This window comes from Labeo rohita, unplaced genomic scaffold (assembly GCF_022985175.1).
Source record: "Labeo rohita strain BAU-BD-2019 unplaced genomic scaffold, IGBB_LRoh.1.0 scaffold_323, whole genome shotgun sequence".
NCBI lineage: Eukaryota > Metazoa > Chordata > Actinopteri > Cypriniformes > Cyprinidae > Labeo > Labeo rohita.
Window position 1 is genome coordinate 27,315 of NW_026129241.1, and position 20,107 is coordinate 47,421.

The 20,107-nt window shown below is 35.6% G+C and overlaps 2 protein-coding genes and 1 long non-coding RNA gene across 4 annotated transcripts in view; 1 reads left to right on the forward strand and 2 right to left on the reverse strand.

Moving 5' to 3' along the window:
• The window catches only part of LOC127160305 (GTPase IMAP family member 8), a 33,683-nt gene extending 24,777 nt beyond the window's left edge, over positions 1–8,906 (reverse strand). The window contains exon 1 of one of the 2 annotated variants that reach the window (XM_051102968.1): positions 8,895–8,906. In XM_051102968.1, the coding sequence (XP_050958925.1) occupies position 8,895 (1 nt within the window). In that variant the 5' untranslated portion in view covers positions 8,896–8,906. Of the gene's footprint in view, positions 1–5,783; positions 5,821–8,894 lie in introns of those variants that run through there. The other variant, XM_051102967.1, reaches the window with a different exon arrangement.
• LOC127160306 (uncharacterized) overlaps positions 1–17,513 on the forward strand; it is a 29,648-nt gene extending 12,135 nt beyond the window's left edge. Inside the window, exon 2 of the long non-coding RNA XR_007826701.1 lies at positions 17,457–17,513. This is a non-coding gene — a long non-coding RNA (uncharacterized LOC127160306). The remainder of the gene's footprint in view (positions 1–17,456) is intronic.
• On the reverse strand, positions 1,306–19,739 carry LOC127160304 (golgin subfamily A member 6-like protein 6). Its single transcript, XM_051102966.1, has 5 exons — positions 19,707–19,739; positions 17,970–18,011; positions 17,265–17,885; positions 13,995–14,566; positions 1,306–4,152 (listed from the first exon to the last, which is right to left on the reverse strand). Coding segments are annotated over exons 2-5 (2,553 nt in total). The 5' UTR covers positions 17,971–18,011; positions 19,707–19,739; the 3' UTR covers positions 1,306–2,793.
• Positions 19,740–20,107: the final 368 nt, after the last annotated feature.

The window sequence follows — 20,107 nt, forward strand, 5'->3', positions numbered from 1 at the left end:
AAAACCAGCCTGGCCAGGCTGGGAGACCAGCTAAAACCAGCTACTTCCAGCTTAAACCAGCTAAAACCAGCTAACCAGCCTAAGCTGGTTTTAGCTGTTTTTTTCAGTAGGGCAGACACTGGCAGTGAAAACATTCCACCCAGTTACACGTGTTAATAATGTAAATGCTATAATGAGTTTTTCTTGGATGGTATATGTCCCTTACATATAACTGGAGTGGAGTAATCACGCAAAAAATTCAGATCAAAATCACATGAATAAATTGCAGGTTAAAATATATTCAAACAGAAAACAGTTACTGTAAATGGTAGAAATATTTCAAAATTTGACTCTTTACTTTCTGTCAAATAAATGCAGGGTTGGTGAACAGAAAAGACTTAAAAAAAAAAAAAAAAAAAAAAAAAAAACCCATTACAAATTTTACTGTTCAAAAACTTTTGACTGTATATAATAACTGAAGTATCTCCAAGACAATATTTTGTCTGGTTTCTGACTGTTGAGTAACCAGAGTCAAAATAAGGCTGAACTTGAATTTGAGCGTAATGGTGTTGTTTCATCCCATTTCAAGTATTTTATTCACTGGTATCATAAATCCTGTAAACACGGACACATGATTTGATATTTTTTTCCCCTCCTGCCTCTTTCAGCCTCAGGATGACGTACATCGACCCACCTGACCCTTCTGTGGACCCAGATGTGTCTGTAAAAATGTGTATATATTGTTCATATTTAGTCCCAATTGTCAATTCTGCCCTTTAATAAATCCTGATCTTTATCTTGTGTTGTTTCCAATCAGAATAAGTTTATCTTTGGTTGTGGTAAAATCCATAAAGGTGTTGTCATCAGTATTTGTACAGAATCTTAAAATGCTGTGAAGATTAAACGAGTAAAGAGTCCTGGAGCAGAAATCAGAGAAATCAAAGGCCACTGCATAATCCATTACCATTTATCTGTTATTAATTCTCATTCAAGTCCTCTGCGTGTCCCCTCACATGCTTGTTGTCTGCTGATCTGAGTGTTTAAGACAGAAAACACTGAAACAGCACTGTACTCGAAGAAAATGAGGCAGAAATGACCTTGTTTATTGTTAACAGAAATAAAAATAAATCAATAACTAAATCATCACACTAAAATAAGCTAGTAATTTGTTGCTGAAAATGACATCAAATGTGGAAAAAGTTGGTCAAAAAAAAAAAAAAAAAAAGTACACATTACACTATACAGTTTCTCTGCAAAATTCTTTTTGTTAGACAAATCTGACAAAAACATGGAAGAAAAAAAATACATGTTTAATTATGTTTAATTTAAAAAACAGAAAACAAAACATTTATAACCACATAAGAATGTAATAACTGCATAGCAATTAATGAAATGAAATAAAAATGAAAGTGCATCACAAACATGTTAAATTTATTTGGCTGATCAAATGGCATCATGTACATACAAAAGGCCAATTCTGGAAGGGAGTCAAAATTCAGCACACAAATGAAATCGTAATGTTTATTATTCAAATAACAAAATATAAATAATCATAAAGAAATGAAACAAGAAAATAAAAATAATAAAAAAAGTTTTTTTTTTCTTGTAAATTAAAAAGTAATGTGTAATTAAGTTACTAGTTACTTGAAAAAAAAAAAAAAATCATCTGATTATGTAACTGGCATTACTTGTAATCTGTTACCCCAACACTGATTAAGTCTCATTGACCAAATACCAAACATCAAAACTGTTTTTTTTTTTTTTTTTAAATATTTTGTTGAAAGGTTTAATAAACTTAAAATTAAAAAGATTTTTTTTTTTCTATTTTTTCAAAACCTGTTTGTTGAAGAATGATCTTCTGTTACCAGTAAATAACTGAATGTTAAAAAACACCTATAATGTAAAACTCACTTTTGCATGTTGTTTGGACATAAATATGTGTTGGCAGTGTGTGCACACAACCACTCTATAATGATGAATGATTTTTTTGTAATCCTCATTAATCATATCAGAGTCTCCTGATGACCTGTTTTCAGTTCTCCACAGGCCCCACCCACAAATGTGGACAGACACTGCCATTTTAACATAGAACCGGCCAGGGGTGTGTTTCCCAAAAGCAGCCAAGGTCGAGTTCAGTGGAACTAACGACCACAGTTTGCTAACTATGCTTTAGGGAAATGCGTGACATTCCAACATACAGAGATGGTGGACACTTATTCTTCTGGAGAACTTTGGGGTTTTTCTCTGAAAGGTAGATACTGGACATTTAATATCATGAACAGGAAATATCTTACATACGACAACCAAACGAATAACTATATGCAATTATATAAGATAAATGTTTTAAAATGTTCAATGTACCATAATATGTTGTTATAATATGTATACAATCAAGTGTGACATTTCTGGTCAAATAAAAGCAAATTAGGCTTCAAAACTGTAGGTGGCGCTGCTCTGTTAAGTCCGTAAGCTCCGCCCCTCACTGACTGTGGTTCTGAATCTATTGGTGCTGTTGGTGCTGCGGGTGGATATATCTCTGTTTTGGCTCAGACCCTAAAAGTGGCCATTTTAATGAGCTATAAAAATGAGCTGTAGGTTACGGTCAAACTGAAAGTGAACAAAAAGCTAAACATTTACCACCACATAAATGTGCAATGGTTGCAGATATGTGAGATTACAAGTAAAAGTTTTCCCCCATATTTACTCTGAAAGTCTGCAGGTCTTGTTTCTTCATTTATGCCTGTTTTATTATGTATTGGTAGTTCACTTACACCACAGCTTTAATTCTGGCTCCTTTATAAGGATGAAAAAGATTCACATAATAGAACATTGTCTGTTTGAATCTGCAATCCTTTTTTTTAATTTTTCCGCTTCTTCTTTTTTCTCATCTTTTATGTGTTGAAAGAGGTCTTCCAGTAATTCATAATGTTTTTTATCTTCATTTAGTTTCTGTGTGAGCTCCTCTTTTCCAGCTCTCAAATCATTCAGTTCTTCTGCTTGTTTTCTGGCTTCATTTTCATGTTTCTTCTTCATGGCTCTCATTTTCCCCTCATATTCCTTCTTCATTTCATCTTTCTCTTTCTCTTCTTTTTCTTTTCTCTTCTTCTCCTCCTTTTCTCTTTTCTTTTTCTCTTTTTCTTGCTCTTGTTTCAGATCTTTAATCATTTTCTTCCATCTCTTTCTCTCTTCTTCTTGTTTCTCATCATCTTCTTGTTTTCTTCTCTCCCACTCTTCTTTTCTCTTTTGTTCCAGTTGTTCATAATATGTTTCCATTTTCTGTTTCTTTTCCTCATATTCTCTCTCTTTGTCTTCTCTCTCTCTTTTCTGTTTCTGTCTCTCCTTCTCTATCTTCTGCCTTTCTTTTTCTCTCTCTCTGTCAAATTTCTTTCTCATTTTCTCCAGTTCTTTTTGTTTTTCTCTCAGTTGTTTCTCGTGTTTCTCTTTCATCTTTCTTTCTTCTTCCTCTCGTTCTCTTGTCTGCCGTTTCTTTTCATCTTCCCATTCTTTCTGCTGTCGTTTAATTTCTTCTTGAATCTCTTTTCTGTCATGTTCAGCCTCTTTTATTTTTCTATTCCATTCCTCTCTCTGTTTCTCTTCTTGTTCAGTTCTTTCTCTTTCCTCAGATTCTCTCTTCTTATTTTCTTCTTCTTGTTTCATCTGTAATTCTGCTATAATACATTCTTGTTCATGTTTCATCTTTTCTTGATCTTGTCTGTTTTTCTCTTCTCTCTTTCTATCTTCTTCTTCTCTTTCTTTCTGCTGTTTTTCAAACTGTAATCTCTGATTTTCAATCTCTCTCTTCATCTTTTCCATTTCTCTGTCATATTCAGCTCTTTGCTGTTTTTCCTGTCTCAATCGTTTCTGGTTTTCAGTCTCTCGTTTTTTCTGTTCTGTTTTCTCTTTTTTCTCAAAATCTTTTTTAAGTTTTTCCTCTTTTTGTCTGAACTCATTCTCTCTTTGTATTTTCTCCTCATCTGCTTTTCTTTTCTCTTCTTCGAGTCTCTTCTTGAGCTCTTCCATTTCTGTCTCATATTTGACTCTCAATTTCTCATGTTGAGTCTGAATTTCTCTTTCTTTCTCTTTCATTATTTCCTCCATTCTCTTTTTAATGGACATCTCTGCCTCCTCAAACATGCTGTTAGTGAAATATCGACCCTCATTTGTTTTTTTCACCTCTTCTATCATGTTTAACAGTCGAATCACTTGAGTTTTATTTTGTTTTTCCCTGTTATTGAAAACCAGACATCTGTCTCCACAATCTCTGATCAGTTTCTTCAGTTCTGCATTGTTACTTCTCTTCACATAATTGTTTATAGATTTCTTCCCGAGATCGTCTCCTCTAGTGAACAGAACGATACTGAACTGAGCAGCTTTTGACCAAAGATCTTCTTTATCAGATCCACAGTGTCATTTTCTTCCTTTGTGAATCGTCCTAAACTCAACACAATGACAAACACATGAGGTCCAGGTGACGACAGTGAAACACATTTCATTATTTCTTCCACTGCTTGTTCATTTGTCAATGTTGTGTCAAAGAGTCCTGGAGTATCAATAACAGCTACTGATCGAACATCGACTTCACCGACTCCTTTCTGACAAACAGTCGTCACTGAATCTGCATTTGGTTCACTTACAAACTCCTCTCTTCCCAGAATAGTGTTTCCTGTTGCACTCTTTCCATTTCCTCTCCTCCCGATCAGCACAATCCTCAGACACTTCAGATCATCTTGTTCATCTTCAGCTCCTAGAACACATTATAAATACGTGTCATTTAAATACATGATGACTAACAGGCAACTAGTTTGTTCATTCTGTGTCTGTGTGTGTGATAATGACTGTCCACAAAAGCAGATGACACTAGCCTGTTTTCATCCTTCAAAAATGGCAGCATGAACTAGATGTGCCTTCACCGTTTCCTTGCTTTGGCACTTTTATTTTTCTTCTCATGCACTGGTCTACAAATCTGAACAGCCAATCAGACTGATCTTTTTTCTGATGAACTGGCTGAACTAAAGCTGACAAGTGAAAGTAACCACAAAAACATGCCCCACCAATGATCACAATTTGGGTCCAAATGGAGAATAAAATTCACTCACCGTCTGACTGAATCTTCTGCTTTAATTCTTTGATTTCATCTTCCATTTTCTTCAGTTCTTTCTTGTGTTGTTCCTCCAGTTCATGTCTGACTCTGTTCTCTTGAGTTCTCACATACATCTGAGCTGAATAGGGTTCAGTCTTCATGTTCTCTATATAATCCAGCAGTTCTGGGATCTGTCGGGAGTTTACAGGTTCCTTTAATCCAATCACTTTATATCGACCCCCACAGAGCCTCTGAGAGTCAACGACAGATTTAGCAAAATGAATGACAGGTTCATGAACACTCATTTCAGAGGTAAATATCACCATGAAGTGCTTTTGGGAGTCAAATATCTTCTGGATCGTCTCTATTTCTGCTTTGTTGTCATTAGTAAGAGGACCAACAGGAATAATGACAACGAAAACATGAACTCCAGGATGACAGAGAGACACACAGCGGAGAGTCTGACGCATCACTTCCTCCTCTGAGAGACGAATCAGAGCTGGAAGCTCCACCAGATTGATCAGACGACCATGAAGCTCCACGTCTGATCTTCTGTCTGTCTGCTGCAGGATCTGCTCTGATATGGAGGATTTTAATGTCTCGTCACGCCCACACACAACCAGATTCAGCTTTGACACTGGAAAATGTAGAAAATAGTAGACACTTATTATAAAATGTAAGTAGAAAACACAGAGTCTTTGAATTTACAGGCTGTTTGACTTACTATTAGGACGAATGATATCTGGACTTTGCACTGTCCTGCTAACTGCAATCAAAATAAAGGGAACAGAAACAAGTATATGTTTTGATCGTATTACATACTTCATTGCCCTGAAAGGCTAAAACTTTGTTGAACTATTAGTGAATATTAGAGTGTAACGGTACACAGTTGTCACAGGTTCAGTATGTAGTTTGGTTTTGGGGTTGTGGAAAACAGAAAATGCATTTTTTTATTATTTATTTATTTTGATCAGACAGTAGTGCTACATGAAACAGAGAAACTCACACATACCTGTCTATTCTAGCATTGTGAACAGTGAACTTGACTTCATAAACATTCAAATTACATTTTGGGAAATGATTGCAGTGCAGTTTCTGGAATAGCGATCAGCCAAAATAATGCTAAAAACTAGTTCTGAATCATAACCAGTTGACCCCAAAACCTTCCCACACCACTAATTTAAAAAAGGCATGTGGTTCTTTGAGTCCTTGCTGCCATCTGAACTCACGTCGTGTGCCAATATTATACTCTGTGTTTGTAATTCTGTAGCTCCTAAAGTGACTATGGCTGAATGCAACAAATAAATAAATGTGTTTAATACTATCACAATTTTAACAAACTGTAAGTAAGCATAGTTGTGGGACAAAACACTGCTCATCCACTTAGTGATGCACACATTGAGAAACCTGTTGAAAATGCTCTAATTATTGCAGTTTTTTTTTTGTACAAAATGTTAAAAATAGAATCGGCAAAGGTCGGCTTAATGAACATATTAGATCCCTTTCTACAAAAGCTCTTTTTGTAAATAATATGATCACAGATCATGGCCTAGATGTGCTGTGTTTGACAGAAACCTGACTAAAACCAGATGTCATTGTGCAGCTCAGTTCAGTTCTCTTCACACGGTATCTGTGTCATTAAGAATCAATGATGACTTTACTGACTTTAACTGGAAAATTGTGCATTTACTAATGTCCTGTTAAGGTTTTGCTGTTTATAAAGCTCTGCGTGGTCTAGCAGCAGAGTATATAGCTGATATACCATACCATATACCATATTCTGTATCAAGATCTCTACATTCATGTAACCAACTGCTTCTATCTGTTCCTCTGTCCCGCTTAAAGACTAAGGGTGACCGAGCCTTTGTAGTTGCGGCTCCTAAACGTGGTAATGCTCTTCCAGTTGTTGTGAGATCCTCTCCCGTTTTAGGCACATTTAAATCTACATTGAAGACTCATTTGTTCTCTTGAGGCAATTGTGCTGCCTGAGAATATAAGGGTTTCTTAGTTGTTTATGGATTATCTGCATGTTTTATTTTTATATATTTCCAAATATTGTTTGTAATTGTACAGCGCTTTGGTTTAATTTTAAATGTGTTCTGTTAAATCTGTGACAGCATTTATTAACTGACTTACCGCTGGGGTGGCTGAAATAAAACACAAGAACACAAACACAGATAGTGAACATTATGCCTAAAATAATTCAGAATGATGAGATCAAATATGAATATAAAATATAATTTGAATCTAAAAAAGTAACTTTTATGAGCATTCCAACTTTAAAATGCTTGTGTGACTTTGACATAATAAACATTATTTTTAATCTACAACTTATCAGTGGCTAGTGGTGACTTTTATTTTGATAACTACCAGAAATGTCTACAATTGTTCAGCAATTTTAACACTGGTTGTTTTAAATGTGCTTTTAAATGATCAATTTTTCTATGCCAAAAATCATTAGGATATTAAGCAAATACTTTTTTGTAAATTTCCTACCTTAAATATATCACAACTTAATTTTTGATTAGTAATATGCATTGCTAAAAACTTAATTTGGACAACTTTAAACGCGACTTTCTCAATATTTTGAATTCCAGATTTTCAAATTGTATCTCAACCAAATATTTTCCCATCCTAACAAACATAAATCAAAGAAAAGCTTATTTATGTAGTTCAATGTAAACAGTCAATGAACAAGTATGGTTTAATTGCTCAAATATGTGGGATCACTGTATCTTTAAGACAACAAAACTATGAAGACTTACAAGGGTTTGGGATCTGTGCTAAACCGGATGTGCTTCTTTTTTCCTTTTTCTCTTTATGGCTCTCATCCATATTTCCATCCTCTGAGAGATCTGAATCCACAGCTCTGTTGTCTTTTGTGTCCTCTGATGAGCCAATCTTTGGTGTTTCTTTAATCGTCTCACAATATTTTCTCTTCCGTGTATTCTCTACTGTTTTGAAAATCTGAGCGCAGATATTTGTTTGATCCTTAACGTGAACATGTCCTCCTCCACACTCTGCTGTTAACTGCTGAATAGATTCATTAACTTCAGCTCTGCGTGTCTGTTCATCAGTGGTGATCACTATCGTGTGTTTAATGGCATCTTCACTGAATAGTTTGAGCAGGTGTTTGACTCTTCTCAGGTCGTCCTCAGTGAAGTGTTTGTGCTGCAGTACGAGTATGAAGACATGAGGTCCTGGATCAGACAGATGGACACACTCTCTCACTGTCTGTGTGATCTGATGATCTGAGATGTTGGTCTGGAGCAGCTGAGGACTGTTGATGATGATCACGTGTCTGTCCTTCAGTCTTCCTGAGACTCTCTCTACAACATCTGGAGGAGCTTCGCTCTTAAACGCATCTGTCCCTAAGATTAAGTTTCCCACAAGACTGTTGTCTGATGCATTCTTCCCCAGCAGAACAATTCTTCCTCACTGCAAACAGTCAAATCAGACATTCAGTGTTTACAAAACTCTGTGACAGCATTTAAACATCCATTGTAAGAGAAAAGCAAATAACAAACAGTGGTCAATTTGTGATTTGTCTTGTTAGAATTTATATTTCCAGCAATAGATTTACAAAAGTAATTTTCTTACACTGTATTTTTTCCCAGTACAAACATCTGTACAGAGTTTTAAATCAGGGCACACCCATTTTTCTTACTCAACTGGTACATTCTTTTTCTTGTTTTAAAAATTATTATTTATTTTTTCTAAAATCAGAATGAAAATCACATAAAACATAAAAGTATCACTGTAAGAGGTTGCAATGAAAACACTAAACTGTAGAAATGTCACACTTTGCTGTTAAAGCATTTACTAATTGACTTACTAGTGGGGAGACTGAAAAACACAAGAACACAAACACAGCGAACATTACATGCACTGCATGACTGAAATAATTTATAATTATGAGATCAAATTAGAGTATAAAATACAATTTGAATGTAAAAGGTAACTCATAAGCACTCTAATTTTAAAATAATACAAATAAAATGTAAAATAAGACTTTGACATGATAAACAAAAAAAAAAAAAAAAAAAAAAATAGCAGTCATATTGTAAGAAATGAATAGACATCTTTAAATATGATGAATATCTTGATTTTGTAAATGTTTTTAAGTTGCAAAGGGCCCAAGAACCAGTTTTTCTCTCTCTCTCATTTCTGATCTACTACTTATTGCCTTTTTATTAAATGAAGTAACACCCTGAAGATTCAGTCTCCCATGGGCTGAAGCAGTGTGATCTGACCTGCTCTGACAGCTGAAAATAAATGAAGACTGTTGAGAAAACATGAGACAGAGAATAAAGAGGGGAAAGAGATGAAAAGATGAAGAAGAAAAATAGAGAAGAGGGGAGCTGGGAGGGAAATAAAGGTCTTTTACTTTTACTTTTACCTTTCCTAAATAGAGTGAGGGAATACGCCCCCTTGAGGACTGTGTTATTTAATTTTTTATCTGTGAAACAAACTTTCAGAATAGTTATGTATAAGGAATATAATTATATTGTAAATAGCCTATACTTCAGCATTGTTGTCTCCGATATTTATAGCCTATTTGCTCTGCACTATGTAACACTATTTGCGGTTTTCTCCTGTCGATCTGTCTGCCTGGTTTGTGGTATTTGATCTGTTTTCATGATTTTTATATAAATATAAAATGTTATATTTATATAAATATAAATATAATATAATATAAATTCGTTGCAGTGACACTGACGTTTATCTTTTAGTCCTACTCTTACTGTCGACAGCGTTCGTGTCTAGAAAAAAAAAATATAATAATACAATAAAAACCACGAAATGAAACACAACGAAACTGACATTAACATCAACAAGTACTTTAACTCCACATAAATACAGTTTAATGCTTAAGAGACATCATTAAGATTAGATTAGGAAAAAAAAAAAAAAAAAAAAAAAAAAAAAAAAAAAAAATAACATAGCAATATTAATGTCTCGTTTTCTTTCTTTCGATCTTACCTGAATCAAACGCCATTTTCTCACCAACAGCCTGAAATCAAAGGTCAGATTTATTGTAATGATGAAATGGACACATATAAACTCATCTGAGTCACACTGAGGAAGATTTTACGAGCTCAATAACACCAATAAAATAAGACATGTACACTGTAATGAGATTATACACATTAAATGAGTCTTCCTTGGTATCCAGTAACATTTGAGCTTCATAATACTTGGAAAAAAGTTTTTCTTGTTTTTAGCATTCTACCAAAATAGTGACATATTTAACTATTAGGAATACATATGGGCAGATTCAGACACTGGCTGTGAAAACATTCCACCCTGTTACACATAGTTATCACTAAAAGTTATAACTAATGCAAAAAACAATAATGAGCTTTTCCTGAAAAAACGCTGAAAATCTTACTGTTCAAAAACGTTTGACTGATAGTGTATATAAAAACTGAAGCTGAAGACATAATCTTTCTGGTTTTTGACTGTTGAGCTTCCAGATGCAAAATAAGGCTGAACTTGAATCTGAGCATATTATTGGTGTTTTGTTTCATCCCATTTCCAAGTATTTTATTCATTTGTATCATAATTCCTGTAAACACTGACATGTGATTCATGTTCCAATCAGAAGCCCACACTACATAGCCTGTACAGAGCCAATCGCAAATTGGAGCGATATTCAGTTGAGCAAGATTTTCCTTTGTCTTTTTTCTTACCAGTCGCACCCCGAAATATTTTAATATTGTGTGCTATCAATACGCAGGGTATTGAAGTCGCTTTTGCGCTGTTTACTTTCACTTTTGCTTTCGTGATTAGCTCGCACTCTGGGTAAAGGATGTTGATGTCAATGAGCATAAGATTAAGCAGCAAATCCTCCAGCATGGTCTGTCAGTCATCTCTCCTTACCCTTTTCTTATCAATGAGCGATTTACATTTTTAGCCCCCTTAACCTACTCCCAAACCCAAACCTACCCATAAAATATGCATTTTCTTCATTTGATCAATAAACGATTTAGATTTTTAGCCCCCTTAGTCCACCCCCAAACCTACCCAGTTTTTAGCTAATATAAAATTATATAAAGGGAACTGACCAAAATATGCAGGGAAATGACCATTTTAGTAACAATATAACATAAAATAGTTTTATTAATAGTTTATGCTCATGAACAATCAGTGAATGTAACTAATTACAATTACATTTATTTTGTAATTAAATTACGTAATTCCGTTACATGTAACTAGTTACTCCCCAACACTGGAAATCACACAGAAAAGAGCAAAATGTTATCATTTCATATTGAGTAAATGATTAAACAATTTAATAATGAAACTGAAAAGGACATTGATATAAATAAGACCATTGATATGACAACTTAAAAACAATAATAATTAAATTAATACCACAATTTTACGATACTGTTTATCCCCTAACCCAACCCTAACCCTAAACCTATGCCTTACAGAAAACCTGTTTGCATTATTACATTTTCAGATAAACATAATTTACTATTTTTAATCATTTATTTACATTGTGGGGACCACAGACACACACACACACACACACATGTTGAGTTTCCATGTTTTATGGGTTCATTCCATAGGCGTAATGGTTTTTATACTGTACAAACCGTATTTTCTATCGCCCTACACCTAAACCTAGTCCTCACAGGAGACTGTGCACACTTTTTGAATTTCATAAAACACTGTTTAGTATGTTTTTTAAGCCTTTTGTTTTACAGGGACACAGGAAGTGTCCTCATAAACCATGTTTACGTTGTAGTACCCATGTCATTATACACATTTGTGTCCTCATAAACCATATATACCAGAACACACACACACACACACACACACACATTTTTGTTATTTTTATTTAATTATTCTATACATTTAATTGTTTTTTCAAATGATGCTGTTGTTTGTTTGTTTGTTTGTTTGTTTGTGTGTGTGTGTGTGTTTTGTGTAAATGTTTTAATTTTTTATATAGAAAACAGTATGATGCACATGTTCTTGGCTTTGGACTAAATGTTTATTCTGAACCTTGTGATTAAAGTACACTTCATATAAAATGGCCTTAAGTTTCAAACTTTTAATATCATGAACAGAAAATATATCTTGCATAATACAATGGAACAAATAACTATATGCAATTATATTACATAAGATAAATGTTTTAAAATGTTCAATGTACCATAATGTGGTGTTATAACATGTATACATATATTAAGTATGATGTTTCTTGTCAAATAAAAGCAAATTACGTTTCAAAACTGTAGGTGGCGCTGCTCTGTTAAGTCTGTAAGCTCCACCCCTCACTTCTGATTCTGTGTCTGTGGTTCTGAATCTGCTGGTGCTGTGGGTCTGCAGATGGATATATCTTTGTTTTGGCTCATACACTAAAAGTGGGTTGGGGGTTCGGTGGGTCTCACCTCAGTCATGATATTGAAGGTGGAGAGAGCACTGGTTATTCACTCCCCCCACCTTCAATCCCTGACAGACCTGGGACTCAAACCTGCAACCTTTTGGTTACAAGCCCGACTCCCTAACCATTAGGCCAAGAAACACGGCTGATGATGTTTTACTATGTATGGTAGCTCATTTACAGCTTTAATTCTGGCTCCTTTATAAGGATGAAAATGATTCACATAATAGAACATTGTCTGTTTGAATCCTCAATCTCCTTTTTTAATTGTCCCACTTCTTCACTTTTCTCATCTTTGAAGTGTTGATAGAGTTTTTCCAGTAATTCATAATGTTTTTTTATCTTCATTTAGTTTCTGTGTGAGCTCATCTTTTCCAGCTCTCAAATCATTCAGTTCTTCTGCTTGTTTTCTGGCTTCATCTTTATGTTTCTTCTTCATGGCTCTCATTTTCCCCTCATATTCCTTCTTCATTTCACCTTTGCTTTCCTTTCTCTTTCTTCTTTCTTTTCTCTCCTTCTCCTCCTTTTCCCTTCTCTTTTTCTCTCTTATTTCAGATCTTCATTTTCTTCCATCTCTATCTCTCTTCTTCTTCTCATCTGTCATAATCTTCTCGTTTTCTTCTCTCCCACTCCTCTCTTTTGTTCCAGTCGTTTATAATATCTTTCCATTCTTTGTTTCTTTTCCTCGTATTCTCTCTCTTTTTCTCCTAGATCTCTTTTCTGTTTCTGTTTCTCATCCTCTATCTTCTGTCTTTCCTTTGCTCTCTTTCTTTCAAATCTCTCTCTCATTTTTTCCAGTTCTTCTTGTTTTTCTCTCAGTTGTTTCTTGTGTTTCTCTTTTATTTTTCTTTCTTTTTCCTCTCGTTTTTTCATCTGTAGTTTCTTTTCATCTGCCCATTTTCTCTGCTTTCGTTTATTTTCTTCTTGAATCTCTTTTTTTATTTTTCTTTCCCATCTCTGTCTTTCTTTCTCTTCTTCTTTATTCCTCCTTTTCTCCATCAAATCTCTGTTTTTAGTTTCTTCTTCTTTCTTTTTTAATTCTGCCATGGCACATTCATTCTCATGTTTCATCTTTTCTTGCTCTCGTCTGTATTTCTCTTCTCTCTTTCTTTCTTCTTCTTCTCTTTCTTGTTGCTGTTTTTCAAACTGTGATCTCTGATTTTCAATCTCTCTCTTCATCTTTTTCATTTCTCTGTCATATTCAGCTCTTTGCTGTTTTTCCTGTCTTGATCGTTTCTGGTTTTCAGTCTCTCGTTTTTTCTGTTCTGTTTTCTCCTTTTCCTCAAACTCTTTTAACAATTTTTCCTCTTTTTGTCTGAACTCATTCTCTCTTTGTATTTTTTCCTCATCTGCTTTTCTTTTCTCTTCTTCGAGTCTCTTCTTGATCTTTTCCATTTCTGTCTCATATTTCTCAATTTGAGCCTGAATTTCTCTTTCTCTCTCGTTCTTTATTTCCTCCATTCTCCTCCTAATGGACATCTCTGCCTCCTCAAACATGCTGTTAGTGAAGTATCGACCCTCATTTGTTTTTTTCACCTCTTCTATCATGTTTAACAGTTGAATCACTTGAGTTTTATCCTGTTTTTCCCTGTTATTGAAAACCAGGAATCTGTTTCCACAATCTCTGATCAGTTTCTTCAGTTCTGCATTGTTACTTTTCTTCACATAATCGTCTATAGATTTGCTCCCGAGTTCGTCTCCTCTAGTGAACAGAACGATGCTGAATTGAGCAGCTTTATGACCAAAGATCTTCTTTATCAGTTGCATTGTCTCATTCTCTTCATCTGTGAATTGTCCTACACTCACCACAATGACAAACACATGAGGTCCAGGTGACGACAGTGAAACACATTTCATTATTTCTTCCACCACTAGTTCATTTTTCAGTGTCGTGTCAAAGAGTCCTGGAGTATCAATAACAGCTACTGATCGACCATCAACTTCACCGACTCCCTTCTGACAAACAGTCGTCACTGAATCTGCATTTGGTTCACTTACAAACTCCTCTCTTCCCAGAATAGTGTTTCCTGTTGCACTCTTTCCATTTCCTGTCCTCCCGATCAGCACAATCCTCAGACACTTCAGAGCATCTTGTTCATCTTCAGCTCCTAGAACACATTATAAATACGTGTCATTTAAATACATGATGACTAACAGGCAACTAGTTTGTGGATTCTGTGCCTGTATGTGAGATAATTCCCAACTGCAGCCCCCGCCCTTATTGAAGGTCAAGTAAACTTTATTTTCTATATAGCGCCAGATCACAACAGACATCATTTAAGGTTACCTTTCCTATAGAACAGGTCTATACCTTGTTCTTTTATCAAACAAACGAAATAGCCTTGTTATTTATCTTATTTACACAAGGGCATGTCATTTCTCTCTCTAATGTTACGTTACGTGGTCACGCGTCTATAATTTCTCCTCCGCTAAAACGCGGACGGGATCGCGGAGTCCATTCATGAAAACGGATTTACTCTATAGCAGGGGATGCCACAGAATTCTCAATTTTTGGATTAATAAATCAAAAGTAGTTAATTCGAATCGTGATATGGACTAGTGTCTGTGAATATTAAAATGCAAAAAGACAGTTAAATATGAATCCTCCATGTTCAGCTTGGCTCTGTATGAATGAATGGCAGAGACGCGGTTTTGTTTACTACACAAATACTGAAGCACACCTGATGCTCGAGGTTATTTTCGTCCTCTGCGTGTCATTATATGACAACAAAGATGCATAAACATCTCCAGAACTGCTGTTAGTCACTTCATGTAAATTTTACCATTTCATTTGAGAAAATTAGCATCATATGATAGTGTATACACACAAAAACTAACCGGCAACCTGTCAAAATAAAAGTAATGTTTAACATGTAACAGAAATGTGTTAGTGTTGTATTACTTTTGTCCAGTATAATGTATGTGTTTAAATATTCCTATTTCTGGCAAATTTAAATAAAACAATTAAATGCAGAAATTATAATAACAACAAAAATAACAGATTTTTTTTTTGTTTGTTTGTTTGTTTGGCAGCAAATAAAAGGGTTTAATTTTCATTTCATTAAAAATAAAAAAAAATGTTTAATGCCTGTATTTAATTATCGGAAAACTAGAAGATTATCAGAAGAATTTCTGAAAGAAAGAAAGAAAAAGAAAAAGATTGTAGGGCCCTATTGTTCAAAATGTTGAAATTGAAATTTCCCTCCAAACTGGAATCCTAGGGGACACACCGAAATCTGAACAGCCAAAGACTGATCTTTTTCCTGATGGTCTCAATGTGCTCAACTGGTGTGCCCAAGTGAAAGTAACCACAAAAACCAGCCCCATGTCACAGTCGTCATGTGCGGGGAATGAGGAGTAGTGATGAGGAAATCCGGTACATACACTTTTATCTAAATAATCCACATAAGTAACAGGAATGGACAGGAACAGCAGGGAATCCAATGCAAACGACACAACAAGACGTAGAAATAACAGGATTAGACAATGATGTAATAATTGGAGGCGGAACGGGACAGACCAATTAAGGGTATACACAGGGGAAAACCACACATAAACAGTCCACAGGAGTGTGACATTACCCCCCCCCCTCCCATAAGGTGTGACTCGCGCCGTAACAAATACACCGGGGAGGGGGGGTGGGTGGTCTGGAGGCTTGTGCAGGGCAGACACAGGAGGGAGAGGAGGTACACCTCCAGGGCGGATCCGGGGACTCAGGGAGCCATGGCGGAGCACAGAGTTCTGGACACCATGGTGGATCAGGGAGCTCGGGAAGCCAGGAGGGCGCTCGGGTGGACAGGACCAGTGGAGATGAAGGAGAATGTAATCCAGATTGGTCCACAATGTCTTTATGGCATATTTGGCTTGCCATATTAGCAGCCGGTAATCCAGAGTGCGGGGGCTTGGCTGGAGTCCGTGAGTGAGCTGCAGCCAGAGTCCGAGAGCTGGCAACGGGTTCTGGGCTGAGAATGAGGGAGGAGCTCAGGAGAACTGGGGTGAGAGAGGGAGAACCGGAGGGAGTGAGCTCGTTGGAGCAGCACATGGAGGACGCTGGCTGGTGGTGAGCTGGAGCAGCCGCGTGCTCCCAGATGGGGGAAAGATTAGAATCTTCCACATCAACATAGTAATTGGAATTACGGAGAGCAAGGATGAAGTCGATAAATTCTGCAACCGGTTTGTGGCAATCGTCAGGAGTTATAGAACAGAACAATTTGTCATCGTTTAGCCCCATCTGAAAACACGTGTTAATCGTGGCATTGCTCCAACTCACCAGGTGTAAAACGCTCAGGAATTCCTCCACGTATTGCTCCAACGGCCTCTCCGCCTGCTGAATGTTAAATAGGAATTCCTCAGCCCAGAACCTGATGTGTTTGTGGGTCGGTTATTCTGTCACAGTCGTCGTGTGCAGGGAATGAGGAGTAGTGATGAGGAGATCCGGTACATACACTTTTATTTAAATAATCCACATAAGGAACAGGAATGGACAGGAACAGCAGGGAATCCAATGCAAACGACACGAAAAGACGTAGAAATAACAGGAGTGACAAAAACATTACGCAATAGACTTTAACATGGAATGACAATACAAGGACTGACAACCAAACGGGGAACTCAACCAAACATATATACACAGACTGATCAAGGGAAGACAGGTGTAAAGGATTAGACAATGACGTAATAATTGGGGGCGGAATGGGAAAGACCAAATAAGGGCATACACAGGGGAAAACATAAACAGTCCACAGCGGTGTGAGACCCCACCAATGATCAAAATTTGGGTCCAAATGGAGAATAAAACTCACTCACCTTCTGACTGAATCTTCTGCGTGAATTCTTTGATTTGATCTTCCATTTTCTTCATTTCTTTCTTGTGTTGTTCCTCCAGTTCATGTCTGACTCTGTTCTCTTGAGTTCTCACATACATCTGAGCTGAATAGGGTTCAGTCTTCATGTTCTCTATATAATCCAGCAGTTCTGGGATCTGTCGGGAGTTTACAGGTTCCTTTAATCCAATCACTTTATATCGACCCCCACAGAGGCTCTGAGAGTCAACGACAGATTTAGCAAAATGAATGACAGGTTCATGAACACTCATTTCAGAGGTAAATATCACCATGAAGTGCTTTTGGGAGTCAAATATGTTCTGGATCATCTCTATTTCTGCTTTGTTGTCATTAGTAAGAGGACCAACAGGAATAATGACAACGAAAACATGAACTCCAGGATGACAGAGAGACACACAGCGGAGAGTCTGACGCATCACTTCCTCCTCTGAGAGACGAATCAGAGCTGGAAGCTCCACCAGATTGATCAGACGACCATGAAGATCCACGTCTGATCTTCTGTCTGTCTGCTGCAGGATCAGCTCTGATATGGAGGATTTTAATGTGTCGTCGCTCCCACACACAACTAGATTTAGCTTTGACACTGGAAAATGTAGAAAATATTAGACACTTATTATAAAATTTGGAGTTGATAAAAGTCTTTGAATTTGCAGGCTGTTTGACTTACTATTAGGACGAATGAAATCTGGACTTTGCACTGTCCTGCTAACTGCAATCAAAAAAAAAAAAAAACAGAAACAGAAATAAGTATATGTTTTGATGGTATTACATCACTGATTGCCTTAAAAGGCTAAAACTTTCAAAAACAAAGTTTAACTATTAGTGACTGTTAGGGATGTAACGGTACACAGCAGTTATGGGTTCAGTATGTACCTTGGTTTTGGGGACACGTTTTGATATGAGATTGGCACAAAATGAAATGCTTTTTTTTTTTTTTTTTTTTGAACAGACAGTACTGCTACATACTGTCAGGACTATGGACCTGTTTCATCTTTTAGTTGCCTCTGTTTAGTTTCCTGTTTTGCCTTATTTGGTCATGTTCTTATCCTTGTTTAGTTTAATTGATGAGTCCATGCCCCTTGTATTTAAGTTCCAGTTTTTTTGTTGGGTGTACTCGTTGTTACATGTGTCATCTCAAGCCTTTACCTTGGATTATCCTTTGTGTTTATTAATTGACATTTATTTGTGCTCCAGCGTGTTTCTCCTGACAGCGTATCATGATATGGAGCATGAGCAGTTGTTTTTATTTTATGTTTACTTTTATTTGAATTGATCTTTGTTTTTTTAATGGTATAAATGTCAAAATTTAATGCAAAAACAGAATGGCCTGACTTTATATTTGTGAAATTATGCTACATAAGACACCTGCATAAAACAAAAGCAGCAGCCAGACTGAATGAAAATGCAAATTCACTTTCTGACAGCAGGTGGCGCTAATGAAATGGAGATACTCCCACATATTTGTGGGATTGTGTTTAATACTATCACAATTTTAACAAACTGTAAGGCAACTTAGTTATGGGACAAAACACCGCTCTTCCGTTCCGATCAAAATATTGAACAGGTTTTATCCACTCAGAGATGCACCCACTGAGAAACCAGATGAAAATGCTCTAGTTATTGGCTTTTTTTTTTTTTTTTTTTCTGTACAGAATGTTAAAAATAGAATCACCAAGAGTTGGCTTAATGAACATATTAGATCCCTTTCTACAAAAGCTCTTTTTGTAAATAATATGATCACAGATCATGGCCTAGATGTGCTGTGTTTGACAGAAACCTGACTAAAACCAGATGATTACATAAGTCATCATGTCAGTTCACTGCTGGTTCATTGATAAAGATCAAGTTCCATGAAGATATTTTGTAAATTGTGTACCATACAATTGTCAAAACATAATTTTTGATTAGTAATATGCATTGCTAAGAACTTCATTTGGACAACTTTAAAGGTGATTTTCTATATATATATATATATATATATATATATATATATTTTTTTTTTTTTTTTTTTTTCTCCCTCAGATTCCAGATTTTCAAATAGTTGTATCTCAACCAATAATTGTACTATCCTAACAATCCACACAGCAATGAAAAGCTTGTTTATTCAACTTTTGAATGTATAAATACTGACTCTTATGAGTGGTTTTGTGGTCCAGGTTCACTTTTTTTTATTTTTGGTTTTATGCAGTTATATTCATAAATTTTCTTTATGCACCCTCTTTTTTCTTACTCCACTGGCACATTCTTGTTTTTGTTTTGTTTTTGTTTACTTTTTTTTTTTTCATTAAAATCAGAATGAAAATCACATAAACCATAAACGTATCACTGTAAGAGGTTGCAATGAAAAACACTAAACTGTAAAAATATCACACTTTGCTGTTAAAGCATTTACCAGTTGACTTACTAGTGGGGAGATTGAAATCTGTAGTACTAAAGCCTGCTGTAAAACAAACACAGATAGTGAACATTATATGCACTACATGACTGAAATAATTCATAATTATGAGATCAAATAAGAGTATAACATACAATTTGAATGTAAAAGGTAATTCATAAGCACTCTAATTTTAAAATAATATGTGTAAAACTTTGACATGATAAACAAAAATAAATAAATAAATAAAAAATGGACAAATAGTATATATTTATTTTAAGAAATTAATAGATGTCTTTAAATATGATGATGTATTATTTTTTTTTTAATTGTTTTTAAGTTGCAAAGGGCTCAAGAACCAATTTTCTCTCTCTCTCATTTCTGATCTACTACTTATTGCCTTTTTATTATTAAATGAAGTAACACCCTGA